We start from the raw sequence: 18,645 nt of genomic DNA on the forward strand, positions 1-18,645 counted from the left end.
GTCTCTATTGTCGCCATCCCGAGTCTGGTCTCGGGTTAGTGATCCCGAGCGAGAATTGTAAAGGAGTGCAGAGAGCATCAAGAGTCAGGAAAAAGAACTAATAACACTTAACCTGACCCTAGAGCAAGAGCCACCCAGTTTCTGTATAAACTACCCGAGGCTAAGTTTAGGAATGCGCCTGCCCTAAGTTAGATAACTAGAAGTGGGCAACAGCCTGGGGATGTAATCCGTGATAAATCATGTAGACATGCTTGGGTAAGCAAGAGATAACAATTGAAGCGGTCAGGCAACTGACAACGTTCCCTAAAAAGGTTACAATGTTTCCCATTGGTTACAATATAGAATGTGTTTTAAAATTATTGGTTGTAGAAATGTGCGGGCTTCGGTGCAACCGCTGTGAAAACCCTATATATTCCATACCTAAAGTTGCCTGGGGGTCGGCTGCTCTGACCTGGCCTGTGTGTCAGGGGAGGTGCTGTCCACCCCAGCTAGCTGGCTGAATAAAGACTTTGCTTGTACTTACACCTCCATGCCTGTGTGCTTTGTTCTCTCGGGAAATCCCCGGATTTCTGGACCCTAACATTTGGGGGCTCGTCCGGGATCCAAGCGGCTTCCCTGAGAACAAAGGACGGCTGGAGGCAAGGTCTAACTGTCCGGACGGGGCAGTGTAATTCGAGGGTTGCTCCCTCGTGTCTGCATAAATCGGGAGTCGCCATCCCGAGTCTGGTCTCGGGTTAGTGATCCCGAGCGAGAAAGTCCAGGTTGGTATTCCCAGCCCCCAGGTTAGCGACCCTGGGTGAAGCCCAGGTAACCAATCCTGGCCCTAGGATCCGAGTGACTCGGCCTTAGGAAGGTAAATCCGATCAGCAGAAAACTGGCACCCGAGGAGGAAAAGATCAAGCTCGTCACCCTGCGGCGGTCTGAGTGGACGCCTTTTGGGAGAATTACGAGAGTTTTTGAGGATCCTGAAAGTGGTGAGTGTGGTGCACACCAGAGTGAGAGAAGGACCGGTCCGAGCGAGTGCGATCAGATGTGGTGTGTGTGTTTAGTGTCATTGTTGATTATTTTATTGTGTTTTGGTTTATATTTCTTTCTGCGCTTTTCATTTTAAGTTTCTCCTATTTTGAGGTTCTCCTGTTCTTTCCATCCCTCCTTTCTGCCACTAAATCATTCCCCCACGGGCACGGGTCAGGCAACTAAGAGCCATTAGGGCGCCCGCTGCTAGAAGACTCCCATGACAGGATAAGGGGGTCACAGCCACAGATCCCAGATAAATTCGCGTCCCCCGCAGAAGAAAAACTGTGCAATGACAGGCACCCATTCACAAGCACATACACCAGTCATCTTGTTTGAAGTGGCATCTTCATCCTTCACCTTTGTCTTCCTCGTATTCTTTTTATCTTCTTTCTCACTATGGGCCAGACTCAGGCTACTCCTAAGGGTCTGATCCTTTCCCATTTCCCGAAGGTCAAGGAATAGGCCTTAAATATGGGCCTTGGCATCAAGAAAGGTAAGCTTGACATCTTTTGCTCGGCCAAGTGGCCTTCCTTTGGAGTAGGCTGGCCAATCCAGGGGTCTCTTTCCCTGGACCTTATCAGCAAAGTCAAAGCCAATATCTCCCGACCAGACCCTGGGGGCCACCCTGACCAACTCCCCTATATCCTGGTCTGGGAAAATCTAGCTGAGAATCCTCCGTCCTGGCTGAGGCCCTTTTCGGTGGGGAAACCTCACCCCAACCCACTAAAGACCTCCGTCCTAGTTGCTCAGGAAGATTTAAAGCCCTCTGATCGCAGGGCCACAAACCCGAGTGCACCGCCTGTCCTCCCTGACAGTTCTCCCCTCTACCCCCTTTTGTCAATTGAGTGACCCATATGCGGCTCTGCAGGAGGGAGGGGGTGAAGCTGTTGAGGGGGTAGAAAACGAAGTTGGGGAGCCCAGCGGGGACCAGGCAGCCACAGCTTCTCCAGACTCTTCAGCAAGAGAAGGCAGGAGGCCAGGAAGAGCGGGAGGAATGCAGTTAAGGCCTCTGGGGGCCAGGGAACAAGAAGGGGAGGCTCCCTCCTCCACCTCAGAAGGAGCAGTGCTGGTTTTGCCTGTGCGTGCCATCAGTGCAGGCAGTCCGGACGGAGCTCAACAATATCAGTACTGGCCCTTTTCATCTAGTGACCTCTATAATTGGAGGACTCAGAACCCTCCCTTCTCGGAGGACCTCAAGTGTCTTATAGGTCTGGTGGACTCCATTATGTTTACCCATCGTCCCACATGGGACGACTGCCAGCAATTGCTCTGCACCCTCTTCACGACAGAAGAGCGAGAGCGTATCCTCAATGAGGCCAGGAAAAATGTCCTCGGAGAAAATGGAAGACCCACTACCCTCCAGCCCATCATCAACGAGGCGTTCCCACTTATGCGCCCGAATTGGGACTTCGGGACTGCAGAAGGTAGGGAGTGTCTCCGGGTCTACCGCCAGACTCTGATGACTGGTCTCCAGGCGGCCGCCAGACGGCCCACTAACCTGGATAAGGTAAAAACTATTGTTCAGGGGGAAATGGAAAGCCCAGCCGCGTATCTGGAAAGGCTGTTTGACGCTTACAGGCAATATACCCCCATAAACCCAGAAGCAGAGGAACATAGATCAGCTGTAGTCCTCTCATTCATCAACCAGGCAGCCCCCAATATCCGGAGGAAACTCCACAAGCGGGAGGACCTGGGGGAGATCTCTGTTAGGGAAATGCTGCAGCAAGCGGAGAAGGTCTTCAATGCTAGGGAAACTCCAGAAGACAGAGAGGAAAGGCTGAGGAAAGAGAAATGGGTAATGCAGGAGAAAAATAGGAAAGAAGACAGAGAATTTCAGAGGAGGGAGAACAAGAAGCAGAGGGAGGAGATGGCCAGGATATTCCTGGCTGGGGTGAAAGAGAGCCCTAGGCCACCTCGAAGAACGGGACCCCGCCAATCCCGACTAGGACGAGATCAATGCGCCCTATGTAAGAGATATGGACATTGGAAGAGGGAGTGCCCCAAAAGGAGGGAACAAGGAGGAGGGAAGCCCATTAAGACCCTGCACCTAGAAGAGGAAATTGACAGGGATGGGGCTCGGCACCCCTCCCCGAGTCCTGGGTAACCCTGTGCATGGAGGGGACTCCCATTGGGTTCATGGTAGATATTGGGGCACAATATTCAGTTCTCAACCAGGCCCACGGTCCCCTGAACCCAGGACACACAAGTATAGTCCAGGGAGCGATAGGGTCCAAGAGATGCGCCTGGACCACTAACAGAAAAGTGGACCTAGGAAGGCATCAGGTCTCTCACTCATTTCTGGTCGTACCTGAGAGCCCCACACCGTTGTTAGGCAGAGACTTACTAACCAAGGTCGGGGCACACATCCATTTTGAACCCGAGGGGATAAAGATCGTGGACAAGGAAGAGCAGCCCCTACGACTGGTGCATGTGTTGACTCTGTCCCTGGCCGATGAACATCGTCTGTTTCAGGCAGATCTAGAAGAGGGGGGCCAGGGAGAAATGGACTCTTGGTTGCAGAAGTTCCCTTCCACATGGGCCGAAACCAGAGGAATTGGTCTCACCAAACATCTACCCCCGGTCGTTGTTCAACTCAAAGCCGTGGCCCTACCCATCCAGGTCCAGCAGTATCCAATACTGGAAGAGGCTAGGAAAGGGATAGCACCCCATATCCACAGACTGTTGGAGACAGGAATCCTTAAACCCTGCCGATCTGCATGGAATACGCCCCTGCTTCCGGTAAGGAAGCCTGGCAGTGGAGATTACAGACCGGTGCAGGACTTGCGAAAGGTCAATGAGAGGGTAGAAGACATCCACTCTACAGTGCCCAACCCTTACACCCTACTCAGCCACCTGCCACCCTCACATGTGTGGTATACTACTCTGGACCTGAAAGATGCCTTCTTCAGTATCCCACTCTCTGAAGTTAGTCAGCCTTTGTTTGCCTTTGAGTGGCAGGAGCCAGGGGAGGAAGAAAAGGGCAGCTTACCTGGACTAGACTGCCACAGGGCTTTAAGAACTCTCCCACCTTATTCAATGAAGCCCTAAGCCAGGACCTGGAGCCCTTTTGCAGGAGCCACCCCCGCGTGACACTGCTGCAGTTTGTGGATGACCTGTTGCTGGCCACAGAAACCCGTGAGGAGTGTGAAGAAGCCACGGGAAACTTGCTGGCTGAACTAGGCAAACTGGGATATCGAGCCAGCGCCAAGAAAGCCCACATCTGTCAGAGGTCAGTGGTCTACCTGGGGTACAAAATAGCTAATGGAGCCAGATGGCTAACGCAGGCCATGAAACAAACTATCCTGACTATCCCTGTCCCTTCCTCATCCTGGGGAGTGAGGGAATTTCTTGGCTCAGCCAGGTTCTGCAGGCTCTGGATTCCAGGGTACACAGAAATAGCCCGACCGCTATATGAGGCAACCAGAGAAGGGCCGGGCTGGCAATGGGGTCAGGAACAACAAGAGGCCTTTGACAGACTGAAAGAAGCCCTCCTCCAAGCCCCCGCCCTATCTCTGCCAGACCCGGAAAAACCCTTCATCCTGTTTGTACATGAAAAACAAGGAGTGGCTAAAGGAGTCCTGGCTCAGCAGCTGGGCCCGTGGAAAAGACCTGTGGCCTATTTGTCCAAGCGGCTAGACCCAGTGGCCTCCGGGTGGCCACCTTGTCTGTGTATCCTAGCAGCCATCGCTCTACTAGTAAAAGAGGCAGATAAGCTGACTTTTGGCCAGAACCTGAGGGTAACAGCCCCACATACTGTAGAGGGGATCCTCAGGCATCCTCCAGGAAAATGGATGACGAATGCAAGACTCACCCACTACCAAGGGCTCCTACTAGATTCTCCACGAATTGCTTTCTCTGACCCGGTGACCCTAAATCCTGCTACCCTTCTGCCGGACCCAGATCTGTCGACCCCCATCCATGACTGTAGAGACATCCTTTCCGAAATTATCCAGGTGCGAGCAGACCTGAAAGACACACCGTTACCGAACTGTGAGCTAAATTGGTATACAGATGGGAGCAGCTTTGTGCAGGAAGGGGTCAGGAGAACAGGGGCAGCAGTAGTAACCCACAAAGGGGAAGTTGTCTGGAGCGCAGCTCTGCCCCCTGGCACCTCAGCACAGAAGGCGGAACTTATTGCTCTCGCTGAGGCCCTGGAAAGAGCAGAAGGCAAGCGGGCCAGTATCTACACAGATAGCAGGTATGCCTTTGGCACTGTCCATGTCCACGGTGCCATCTACCGAGAAAGAGGATTCTGTTACGCGGAAGGGAAGGGACTGAGCAATCTGCAAGAAGTCCAAAGATTACTAGCCGCTATTGAAAAACCAAAGGCGGTAGCAGTTATACATGTACCGGGCCACCAACCAAAGAGGACACCTGAGGCTATCGGCAACAACCATGCTGATGCGGAAGCTAGGAGGGCGGCCCTCTCGGATTCCCTTGTACTTACAGCCCTCAAGATACCTATACCTGAACTGCCGGCCCTGCCACCCAAACCTGAGTATTCCCCTCGGGATCTTGAGTGGATTAGGAAACAAGTATCGGGAAAAGTGTTTGGGGAGGGAAATTAGAGTAGGGACCAAGAAGGTAGATTGATCCTGCCAGAAGTATTAGGACAGTACATGCTTGCTAATCTGCATAAGTCCACCCATCTAGGCTGGAAAAAGCTGCTCAGCCTTTTCCAGTCTGCACAGTTGGTGTTTCCCCACCAGAATGAGGCAGCTCATCAGATCACAAAAGAATGCAGTAGCTGTGCAATGCTAAGACCAGCCCCAAGAGGGCTGCACCCGGCAGGCACTCGGGAAAGGGGGAGGGCTCCAGGGAGGAATTGGGAAATAGACTTCACCGAAGTAAAACCAGGGAAGTATGGATATAAGTATTTGCTGGTTATGGTGGATACCTTCTCTGGGTGGGTGGAGGCTTTTCCAACCAAGCAGGAGACTAGCCAGGTAGTAGCAAAAAGATTAATTGAGGATATCATCCCCAGATATGGGGTCCCTGAAGCCATAGGTTCTGATAACGGCCCGGCTTTCATTAGCAAAATCCTGCAAGGACTAGCCCTAGCTTTGGGAGTGGATTGGAAGTTACATAGTGCTTATAACCCACAAAGCTCTGGGCAGGTAGAAAGAATGAATCAGACCCTGAAGGAGACCCTTTCTAAATTGGTATTGGAGACTGGCGGGGACTGGGTGACCCTCCTTCCCTTAGCCATCTTCCACGCTCAGAACTCCCCCTATGTACATGGTTTAACTCCATTTGAGATAATGTATGGGGCCCCTCCACCCATAACTTGGCGAGTGCAGCTTCCCGGTGCAGAGGACCCGGCCCCTGACTATCTGAATGTGTTGCAAGCTCTTGCTAAAGTGCAGCAGGAAATCTGGCCCCTGATCAGAGCATATTACGAGGGCGGGAAAATTCCGAGCCCGGAACATGGCATAGTCCCAGGGGATATGGTATGGGTTAAGAGACACCAAGTGAGGACTCTCAAGCCCAGGTGGAAGGGACCTTACGTTGTACTGTTTACCACCCCCACTGCTCTCAAGGTTGATGGTATCGCTCCATGGGTGCACCACACCCACGTTCGGAAGGTCCTACCTCATAACGATCCAAGGAACCGAAAGGAAGAGTGGAAGGTGCAGCAGCATCCTGCCAATCCCCTAAAACTACACTTAAGCTGAAGATGAAGGGGATCCTGCTAATAAGCTCCTTAGTATGGACCTTCACAGGAGCCACATCTGTGGAGATCAGAGGCACCAACCCCCATCAACCAAGGAACCTGACCTGGATGCTGACTGATAGCAACAATGGGGAGGTCATCAACTCCACACAACGCACTGCGCCAATCGGAACCTGGTGGCCTGACCTGTATTTCTGCTTCTGGCAGATCAACCCCATTTACCAATCCGTCCCTCCAAATTTGGCTCACTCCCATGGGTTTTATGCTTGCCCAGGAACAGGTAAAAGAAGGCACTGTGGGGGGGGGACATGACTTCTTTTGTGCCAGCTGGGACTGTGTAACCTCGAATGATGGGGATTGGAGATGGACAGTTACAAAAATCGATTCTGTCAAATTCACTTATGTCAACAAGGGCATCCCTCGTCACCAGCCTATGGCCCTTTACAAAACCAAGGCTTGTGACAGAAGGGACCAGGATTGGGTAAGAGTTCAATTCACCGAGACGGGCAAAAAGACTGAGGTATCGCGCTGGATAAACGGACTAACATGGGGACTGGTGTACTATAAATATGGGGGGCATACTGGCTCGACCCTCATCATTAAATTAACTGTGTCAACTCCCAATGCTGCTGTAGGTCCCAACCCGGTTATAAATGCCCAGAAACCTTCAGTCCAGGACAAGAGCCTGAGCAAAAAAGGATGAGAAAATGCTGACCAGAACGCTTGCCCCAGAGCCCACAAGAGGACCGGGTCCATCGACCTCTAGGTTAGGGGCCCAGCACGCTCCCTCTGAGTTAGATAATCCCATGTGGGAAATGGTGCAGGCAGTAGTAGAGACTCTTAACCACACCACTTCCTCCCTCACCGATCCCTGTTGGCTATGCTACCCAGGTTCACCCCCCTTCTATGAGGCAATCGGGATAAATGGCTCCTACACTATCAACAACTCCCATCCCACTTACTGGGACGGGAGACCGTGGGGACTTACGATCGCTCAGGTCTCAGTCGCTGGTACGTGTGTAGGCACAGTCCCGATGACCCAGAGCCAGTTATGCTCCTCCTATAATAACACTACGTGGGAGCAGGGAAAGTGGATTATACCCTCCTCGGGTTGGTGGCTCTGTTCAAAGACGGGCCTCACCCCAGCCCTATCCACCTCTGTGTTCAATGCTAACAGTGAGTTTTGTGTGCTTGTGGCCATTCTTCCTCGCTTAATATATCATTTTCATGAATCCCTCCTTTCTTTTTGGGAAGAAGTGCCGAGCCCCCACCGGAAAAAGAGGGAGCCTGTTACTGCCCTGACCATTGGGGCCCTCTTCTCCCTAGGGATAGCAGGGGCAGGCACTGGGGTCGCAGCCCTTGTAACTCGGGAACAGGGGCTCACAGCCCTGAGGCTGGCAACGATAGGGACCTAGAACAACTCCGACAGACATGTCAGACCTGGAGCAGTCCCTCACTTCCTTGTCAGAGGTGGTCCTACAAAACCGAAGAGGCCTGGACCTCCTGTTCTTAAGAGAAGGTGGGCTGTGCGCAGCCTTAAAGGAAGAGTGCTGTTTCTATGTAGACAAAACTGGTGCAGTTAGGGAGTCCCTGGCCAAGCTAAAAAAAGATCTAGAGAGGCGGCGTAAGGAATATGAAAGCAGCGAAAGCTGGTTTGAGTCTTGGTTCAAACACAAGCCATGGTTTGCTACCCTCCTCGGCCGTTGCGGGGCCACTGGTCATCCTAATGTTGTTGCTTACAATCGGTCCGTGCATAATAAACAGGCTGCTTAGGTTTGTACGGGAAAGGTTTGACACCGTCCAACTCCTGGTCCTTCGCCAAAAATATCAGGCCCTAGATACCACTGCGGAAGATTCCTCAGTCTGATCAAGAAAAGGGGGAGGAAATGTAAAGGAGAGCAGAGAGCATCAAGAGTCAGGAAAAAGAACTAATAACACTTAACCTGACCCTAGAGCAAGAGCCACCCAGTTTCTGTATAAACTACTGGAGGCTAAGTTTAGGAATGCGCCTGCCCTAAGTTAGATAACTAGAAGTGGGCAACAGCCTGGGGATGTAATCCGTGATAAATCATGTAGACATGCTTGGGTAAGCAAGAGATAACAATTGAAGCGGTCAGGCAACTGACACTGACGCGTTCCCTAAAAAGGTTACAATGTTTCCCATTGGTTACAATATAGAATGTGTTTTAAAATTATTGGTTGTAGAAATGTGCGGGCTTCGGTGCAACCGCTGTGAAAACCCTATATATTCCATACCTAAAGTTGCCTGGGGGTCGGCTGCCCTGACCCGGCCTGTGTGTCAGGGGAGGTGCTGTCCACCCCAGCTAGCTGGCTGAATAAAGACTTTGCTTGTATTTACATCTCCGTGCCTGTGTGCTTTGTTCTCTCGGGAAATCCCCGGATTTCTGGACCCTAACACTATCTGTCTCTCTCCCCTTCTCCCCTTCTCCCTTTCCCCCTCTCTCTGCCAGCACACCTACAGGAAGCACGCTACTTCACTATTTGCTGTGTGTGAATTGGTGGGGAGAGGTCTGCACTTCTTCAGCTGCACCTCAAATTAGATGGAAAGTCTCTAATTCAGGACTACAGTATTTGCAAGCCACCTGACTGGAGATATAAAGCCATGTTCCCAAACATCTTTTTCTTTTCTCTCTCAATTTGTTCCAAACTCATGTGTAAAAGGGCAGTGTCATTTACTGGACCCCTAAAACTCACATAAGCTGTTCTGGTCATCCCGCGATGTAACTCCAAGGGAAAATCCCGGCACAAAATACCCTTGAAACCAAAATCAGTCAAAGGGAGAAATAAAGTGGAAGAAACCCATTTATTTCTTACAAACAATCATCCTGTCTCTCTCTTAACCCAGCTACAGAAGAGATGGCTCCACCCAACCTCTCTGGTCCAGATAAACCCTCATTCACCCATAATTATCTATTGATATGGAGATGGCTACTTCTCTCCACCCCTTGGAAACACCTGTTGATATGGAGATGAATTAAAGCTAGGCAAGAGATTCTGGAAATATTGCAATTTTACCTACACTCCCATTCTGGAAAAAAGGTAGAAGATGTTTCTTCTTTTGACTCTCCCTTAGGTTCTTCCTATTTATTATTATTATGTTTTCATAGAGTTTCCTTCATATGAGAGACTTCTAGAAACTTTACTTCAAGAACATCAAGGCCCTCCTATAATTATATAATACAAATAGAATGCATGTCTTGTGTACATGGAAAGAGGGAAACAACAAAACTAAGAATTTTTTGACAAAACTACTAAGAATAGTCACTATCATTTCTATAAGAATATTTGAGAGAAGTAAATACCAGAGAAAAGAAGCTGGCATCACCAAATATAAAATCGTTATACAATTAAATTAAAACAATGTGGAACTATAAAAACTAGGTCTTAGGTATGGGGTCGCTATTTTCTATCACCCCTTAAGCCAGATGAAAACCCTCTTCTTATCCTTTTTTGCTTGGTTCCTTAGGGACATCTTCTAATCTCTTCCTGAGCGTCCCTCAATTTTTTCATCAGCAAAATGAGAATCTTCCATTTCAAAGGACTGGTATATCAAATGATTTAAATTTCTTTGTGAATCGCAAAGAGCTACACAAATATAAGGTATTACTACTGTCATTCAGAAGAATTGCTTTAACCTCTGAGGTGACACCCAGAGTTTAAGAGGTTATTGGTCTAGATCATTTTCCTAATGAATCACTGTGGAACTAGGAATTAACTCAGCAAGCCTGGGTGGTCAAACCCTGCACATTCTAAAGAAAGGTTTGGCCCTTCAGGGCTCTTGAGATAACCTCTAAAAGTCCTTGGATTATCTTGCCTAATGAACGCGTCTTTGTTTACTTGGGGCCTTAGGCAACATGGAATTAGATTGAGCTCGAGACTGAGTAAAATCAGCCACAAGGGCACTACCTATGTCTATGTAACTGACCCTAGTAAAAACCCTGGACAGCAAGGCTTGGGTGAGCTTCCCTAGTTGGCAAGACCTCTTTAGTATTGTCATACATTATTGCGGGGAGAAATAGGCACTGTTCATAGGACTCTTCTGGGAAAGGACAATGGTGAGCTTGCACCTGGTCTCTCCTAGACTCTGCCTTCTGCACCTTCTTCTGGTGCTGCTTTTAACCTCTAACCTTTCACTGTGATAAACTATAACCATGAGTATTACAGTTTGCTGAATTCTATGAGTCCTTATAGTGAATCACTGACCCTGAGGGTGGTCTTGGGGACCCCCAACTACACTTACTAATTCCCAAAGCCATAACCAAACTATACATTAAGCATCTACTAGGTTTTTCACTTAAAAGTTAGATGATTCTGAAATAACCAGGTTAATGTCACAGCCAGTTCACAAACCTAGAGACTGAAAGTTCTCAAACTAAAAGTTCACAAACCTAGAGAGGTTGGGGAAAGAATTCAGTCAGGAACAAGATCAACAATTTCAGGGACATCTCTTTCCTCAAGTTTTTTTTTTCCCCTCTGTTGGTCATTAATTTATTTTTTAAAAACCATTTTGCCAGTTTTTCTTCTTTTTTAATATTTAGTATTACTTGAAATATCCAGAGATTGTTTGAAAAATCAAATTAGCTGTTAGTATTTTCTTCTTTGATAGAAGTAAAGCTTAATAGGAATAGTCTATTCTATTACTGAGACAGGGACCGTGGCTGTAGTCAGAGTAGGATGAGGGCCTCCGGGAAAAGCAGGGTGGAATATTTAGTCAGAGCAATGTAACAATGGGCAAAGAAGTCCCTACTGAAACTCTGTGATAAGCATTATGCAAAGTCAAGGTCACACTAATTCTCTAGGGTAAAGATATAGACATCTTCAGTGAGATCAGTTAAAGATCAAAAGGCCAGGAGCAACTGCCTGGCAACTTGGCCTGGAATGTTTGAGTGTTCTGCAAGGGTATCAGCATAACCTGTGACTCTGCTGTCAGCCCTAGCAATCAGACTGTGACCCAGCCCACCTTGTGGACAGGGCAGGTGGTACAAGTCCACACCCCTAAGCCTTTTTTTGATGTTCTCGAAAAATCCTCAACTGCCTATAAAACTCCCTAGACAACGCACCACTACTGGCGCTCTTGTCCCCTCTGGTGTGAGCCAGCTCATTCCTCTCACTTTATTTCTAAATAAAAGCCTTTACCTTGCTCTCCTACCTTGAGTGCTTGTGAAGCTCATTCTATGGCTTGGTGAACAAGAACCCCAGCATCGTTACCTTCTTTGGCAGAAGATTGACCTTGGGACTATTTAGTAAAGCAGGAGTAGTGACTGTCTTCATTTCAAAAAACATTATTCTAGCCCTTTAAACTTTGAAAAGGTTAATCAGATAAATACACTCTCTGTTCTGAAAGAGCTTATATACACAAAGAAAGATATCAACAAAGAATCAAGTAACTAAAGGATTTTCTTTTCTTTTCCTTGTACTTCTTAAAAAATATATAGTAATATGATCTAATTACTTGTTCACAAATTCACCAATAAAAGGGATCATTACCCAAGTTCCCTTTAGTTTGTACATTAACCTTTTCAGCTTTACTGCTCCTATAAAACTTAGGGAAGAAATGCTGAATTTTATTTTCTGAACTGTGATTCCCTGAACCTATACAGTATAAGCCAAATGCCAAATGTGAGTTTATAAAATATCACATGAAAGCATTGATAGAACAATGATTAATACAGCAGATAAAAGTGGAATGCACAAGCCTTCAATATTTTTAAAGCAAAATTATCTTGAAAACCCACTGCATTTAGGAATTCTAGTTTTAATTCCCTTTGAATAATCATAAATTATTCAGTTGATAATTTAAGCAAGATATTATCATAAGAAAATAATACTTGTACCAAGTAAATAACCAAAGCCATCCTATTTCAGAATTTGAGCTTATAAAAAAGAGTATTTCAAGCAAAAGCAGAGTTGTAAAAAAGATTGTATGGCAATCATTTATCTGAGTGGGATTTTCTGGGCCATTAAAAAATATCAAAGACTCATAAGACTTTCATAAAACAGAAATAATGATTGAGAGAAAAAAAAAGATGACCTACTATATGTATCACTACAGCATGACTATCTCATCATGCATTAATTTTACATAGAATAATTTCAGGCTTCTAATTTTAATTTCTAAAGGTAAGAATCAATATTCTATCAGGAAAACAGATTATCTATTATAGAGTTTCAGCATTAACATTGAATACCAACTAATCAACATAGAGGCCCAGTCTGTATTTCACTGCTGCAAAGATAAAATATAAAAATGTTCATTTGACTTATTATTTAAAATGCAACATTTTGTTCTGTAAAAATTACATTTTTTAAAGGGGGTGTTGGGAAGGAATAAGCCAATCTGAAAGATTAAACTGAAGGAGGAAAAATGGTTAAGACATATTTAAAAAGAAAAAAAATCACAAGCAGGGGAAAACAAAGAAATGAAAACTAAAGGAACTTGCCTCTTAATATCAAACAGTATTTGGTTCTGTCCTAGAGTCAAGTCCACACCCAGACGCTGATAATTAACCACCACTGAGGTAATTTGAAACAATGCATCTTAAACCTTGAAGGCAAATTAGAGAGGGAATCCTACAAAAATTTGGAGGAATGAATTCATAGGCTCCCAAAATTAAATCTTAATTGGGATTGATATAATTTTGATATTCATTTTTAATATATTGTACCTTTTCTTAATTCCATCTTTGTTTCTGTCCCCCACCCTTTCACTGGTTTTTATATCTGTGAAAGTTCATGTACATAAATATGGGATGTGAACACAGAATATAAAGAACTATCCAAGGAGAGAGTAACTGTAATTGGATACCTCAATGGCTTCTTGTTCCTCCTCCTAATAGAACAGTTTGCTTGTTCCATTTAATGACTATGCATTACGTCTACCTAAGGACAAGGCACAGTGCTAAGCATGCAAAAATCTGCAGTGAAAAACAGTTCTGGCCTCAAACAGCTTGTTGTACTGGAACTTTTCTAATTCCTTGACATTTGCATGTAACAAAATATGCATGGCATAAAATCAAAACTTGGTGTGTATGGGGTGGGGTGGAGGAGGGTGTGCACTCCACAGATTCCTTATTTTCTTTCACTGCCGATCTTCAATACTGGTACTACTCACATTTCAGGGCACTGAAAGCCAGCTCATAGGACAAACGCTGGAAGGATTCATCCTCAGACTTGGACAAGGACTGCAGGGGCTCATTCCCATACTTGATTAAGACGTTCTCTGGTGATTTTTCAAGTCGAATACCCTGAAATATGTTTGCTGCCATAACGTAAATGGAGTCCGAATAGCCAGTTTTGGGGGGAAGGTGAACTGAGTTTTTTTCGCTGGATCCTGGATCACCTGCCAGTGCCAGGGAAGCGAACTGGGAGATGACCTCGTCATTACTTTCGTTCGAAAACTCTAGTTCATTTGCGGAGTTAAGCATAGTTGCCCCTGGACGGACTGTCAACGGTAACTGAAGCTTGAATTACAAGTCAGATGTTCCAGAAAATGGTTTTCTTTGTACATTCAGCATCGTCTCTGGAAGAGAAAGGGTATCTCGGTAAATTACTGTTTCTGCTGGATCACCCTTGATGGCCCATGTCGTTGTAGCCTTACAGATTAAGAGATGGCACTTGGGGGCCGACCGCGCACCGCATACTTCGAGCCAGACAAGCGCCAACAAACGCCCACACATTGGAGAAGGGACAGGGCTGGGAGTGGCCCGGCAACTGCCGCCCAGGCAACCAGCGCCTTTTCCCGACGCCCGTTTGTGGGCAGAGCCCCCGTGGGCCCGCAACCCCACGGCCCCGCGAGCCCTCCCTTACCCTAGAGGGCGATGTTTCCCGGGGCTCTGGGGACGCAGACGGGGCGGCCGCTGCACTGCGGGCACCGGGGGCTGGGGCCCGAGACAGTGCCCTCGGGAGACACGGGACTGCAGGGCGGCGGCGGCGACGGACCGCGAAGGCCGTTTGGTTCAAATGCAGCCTCTCCGCGGCAGGGGCAGGGGGGTCGCGACCTCCGGCGTCCGCTTCCCTCGGACTCCCGAAACGAGGGCGCGCCTATGGCTGCGCCTGGTCACGCACAGTCGCTCTTCGCGGACGCGGCGGAGCCGGTGAGCGTGGCGCCGGGGGGGACCCGTGGCTCTGGCCGCGAAGGGTTCGCCTCTCCCGCCTCTCGCGCCTTCCGCCTCCGGCAGTCCGCACGCCCCGAACTTGCGTCTCCATGGCGACTGGGAGCGGACAGACGCCGTCCGAGCGCCGTTCCACGGGATCTGCCCGCGCCGCCCCTAGCTGGGCGTGCGGCTCCTCCTCCCGAGTCCCAGAACCCCGATTCCAGCCCCTCCTCGACACCGAAGACCCTGGCACAGCTCGACCGCGCCGTCCTGAATGAAGATCTTCGACTTCCCCAGAATCCCAAGTGGTCCCCTCTTACCCGACACGCCCTCTGGGATCTCTTTGAGAGCAAGAATTCGAAGTCGCTAACACCCAGCTTAGCGGGTTAGGCAAGGGCTCAGGAAATATTAAAACAGATGGCCGTTGGACTAGTGGAGGAAAGGATAAAAGACGAGCCTTCTTTATTTCCAGCTTTTTAGAACATATCACATTAGACTCTTCCAGGTCAAACTGCCAATATAAGACCGCAGCCCTCCTTTCCAGGAGTTGCCTGCAAAGAAGTTGCTGAAATGGACCTCCAAACGATCAAATTGGTCCCTCTCCAAATTGTAAAATGGAACTGGGAACAAATATAAACCTCCCGAACGGGTTTTAATGTGGCTAAGTTAATTTTTGAGAGCATAAGCAAAATCTGCATCCTAGTGTCTCAAAGAAAAATCAGTTTGCTGACTTTTAAATGTAGTAAAAAAAAAAAAAAACTTTAAAGGATAAACCAAAATGATTAAAATTAAGTTTTCTTCTGAGGGCCTTTTGGCCTACTTTATTATCTCCAAAGTGCATGTTTGGAAAGGAAAGGACTGCTTTTTTCCTAATATATGCCATTTGTATTTCTACTTTGAAAATTCTCTAGCAGATTTTAAAGGTCTAGTAGTCTAATGATTTTAATGCCAGGCAGAGTATCTAGAGCTGTTTTATATGCACTCTAATTTCTCCTACAGTAAAATTCTATAAACAAATGCAACTGTGATCATAAAGGTCATGCAATCTAATGTAACATGCATGTACTTCACATTTCTTGCCTGGTTAGAAAGGCCTTTTGTAATAGTAAGTCCTAGAGATCTAATGCGCAGTAGAAGTGATAAGACAACAGTATTGTTTTATAATCAACAAACTTGCTGAGACTAGACCTTAATTATTCCAGACAAAAAAGAAATGATAATTCAGTGACTCAATAAAGGTGTTAACTATCACCACAATGGCAATCATATTACAATATATAAATAAATCAACACTCATATCTTAAATTTACAGAATGTTGTATGTTAAATACACATTTGGAAAAAAAGCTTTTTGTAAAACAGAGTTCAGCATTGGATTATGGGAGAAACTTGGCAAAGAATGTTTCAAGTAATTGAAAAAAATTACTATTATATTGAAGCTAATATCTATTAAAAAGAAAAAATAATCTGCTAGATACTTGATCTCCATTTTCTCCAATAAGGCAAAAAACCCAAAGCCTGCAAACTGAGCGGAGTTCTTAATTCTGGGCTGAAATCAAACAAAGCCATATGGAAGGCTTGCAGGTGTAACCGCCAAACTCAGCAAAAAGCATGCTTGAGAGTTAAATCACCAGTGTGGCTGGCTGCTGTTTGGGAATCCCTGAAATTTGTCCAACTACATTGTAGAAGTGGTCCAATCTGGAACATAAATGTACTTTACATATATATTAACGTTGGTTATGGTCACTCAGGGATTCTTAGTTATGTTCTGTATTCCTTCCCTTGATATGTTAAACAGGAAGGGGCGGACTTGGGCATTTGGTAAACTTACATCTTTGTAGCTCAGCAAGTCCTTAACGTCTCCTGGCCTCATTTTCTGCATCTGTCAGGGGGCAATAGTAATGCCTACCTTAGTGGGTGTCTGTGAGGATTTTGTAAAATACTATGTGTGAAGAATAGTGTCTGGAAAGATGTAGGTGCTCAATAATGGTTACTTCCTCTTTTCTGCCCTAGAAGTTTTATCTATCTTTAATCTTTACATCCTAGAAAACATAAGATTATAAGAAAAGCTAGTCTGCTGAATTTGACATCTGAAAACCCTTTATTATAGAGTCCATGTTCTCGGCTTAGTTCATAAACATTTAGAGATTTTTTTCAGGTAAATTTTGAGAGTGGTATAATTCAGTAGTTTTCAACTTTCAAGCACATGAAATCTTTGTAAAGGTGCAAATTTCTGGAACCCATCCCCAGAGATCTAGAGTAGGAGTGGAGTGGAACCCAGAAACTGGCATTTTTAGCAGGTAACCCAGGTGATTTTGATGCACCCTCCCAAAGACAATAGTTCGGAAAACTCTGGTATAATTCAAAGACTGTTCATTGATTCTAATTCCACTTCTGTCTCTGACTTATAAAAGTCCTTTAGCCTCTCTGGATTTCCATTCTCTCTCCTAAAAAACAGTTTGATTATCCTGGCACGTTTTGCATGTGAGTAGTGAGATTTTAATCTTTCCACTCCCCAGCACACCTGTCATGCACTATCTTCTTGTTTACTGGGAAAGATCCAAACCTTTCAGCAAAGCGGACAGGGTCCTCTGTGATTTGGCCCCTACCACCTTCCCAGCTTCGTTGCTTAGCACCCCACAGCAATTCCCTGAACTTCCTTATTTGTATACATGCCATTCGCTCAGTCTTGGAAATCCTTCCCTTTTTGTCCAGGTAGTGTACATCTCCTCAGTCTTCAAACTCAGTGTAAGCATCACATGTATAAATCCTTCCTGATGCTTACGTTAGAATGTAAATTTCATCACTGTGACAGAGCCAGAATACCCACTTGTTTGAACAAAACAGTCAGCATAGTGGCTCTCCTCTGCAAAGTTGTCAGGGAGCCACACTTCTACTTAGACTGCATGTGAGCACTTTGCCCTTGTCCGCTTAACCCAAGATGGCTTACTGCCATGTCATTTCCAGCCAGTGGTTAGGGGAATAAAGAGGGAAGGAAGGGCATGCTGATTCCTTTCCAGGACAGGATCCAAAAGGTGTACACATCACTTTGGCTCAGATTCTATTGGCCAGAACTTAGTCACATAGCATACCTAGCAGCAAAGAGGGTTGGTAAATGGGTCCAACTAGAAATTAAGGGAACTACTTCTCTAGAAGAAGGGGAGAATGGATACTGGAGGACAGTTAGCAGTCTCTGCTATACCTGTTCCTCTGACCCCTCCACCTACAAACCCACTCACTTCCATTTTTCTCAGAATGTCAAGTGTTGCCTCTTTTATGTTTCCATACATTTTATACATGCATACATGCATACATTCATTCCTTTATCAAGAATATATTAAATTCTTACTGTGTACCTGGCACTATGCTCAGCCTCGAAGTAAAAAATGAATGTATAGAAATAACCAGGGACCCTAACCTCAAGAAATTAGTACACGGATATACTTATATTCTGGTACTCTTCAATTTTGATGATAAATATTTGTGTACATACCTGTATTCTGCCATCCTTCTACCAGCACAACCCATAAAACACACACACTCCTAATTTTATTACATCTTTTTATTTTTATTACATATAGTATCATTTTATTTCCAGATGCTTGAAAAATATCACTGGCTTTCACAGATACACACACACATAGACAATTACAAACATGAAGGTATCTTGGGTCATGATACATATTATGCGTCAGACAGTACACAGTACAAGCTGCTGAAAATGTGAGGTAATAGCTAGCTATAAACTTTAAACTGCTTTGTCTTTCAAAATATAATTTAAGGAGTTTGTCTTTCCATGATAGGTCAATGTAAGTGACAATTCATTGTACTGGAAACAAT

General features: G+C 46.2%; 1 protein-coding gene across 3 annotated transcripts in view; it reads right to left on the minus strand.

Moving 5' to 3' along the window:
• The window catches only part of NSUN7 (NOP2/Sun RNA methyltransferase family member 7), a 52,724-nt gene extending 37,511 nt beyond the window's left edge, over nt 1-15,213 (minus strand). For all 3 annotated transcript variants that reach the window (XM_073237717.1, XM_037002510.2, XM_037002509.2), the window contains exons 1-2: nt 14,519-15,213; nt 13,824-14,231 (exon numbers count right to left, since the gene is read on the minus strand). In XM_073237717.1, the coding sequence (XP_073093818.1) occupies nt 13,824-14,136 (313 nt within the window). In that variant the 5' untranslated portion in view covers nt 14,137-14,231; nt 14,519-15,213. The remainder of the gene's footprint in view (nt 1-13,823; nt 14,232-14,518) is intronic.
• Between the last annotated feature and the right edge of the window lie 3,432 nt (nt 15,214-18,645).

Source organism: Manis javanica, chromosome 5 (assembly GCF_040802235.1).
Source record: "Manis javanica isolate MJ-LG chromosome 5, MJ_LKY, whole genome shotgun sequence".
Taxonomy (NCBI): Eukaryota; Metazoa; Chordata; class Mammalia; order Pholidota; family Manidae; genus Manis; species Manis javanica.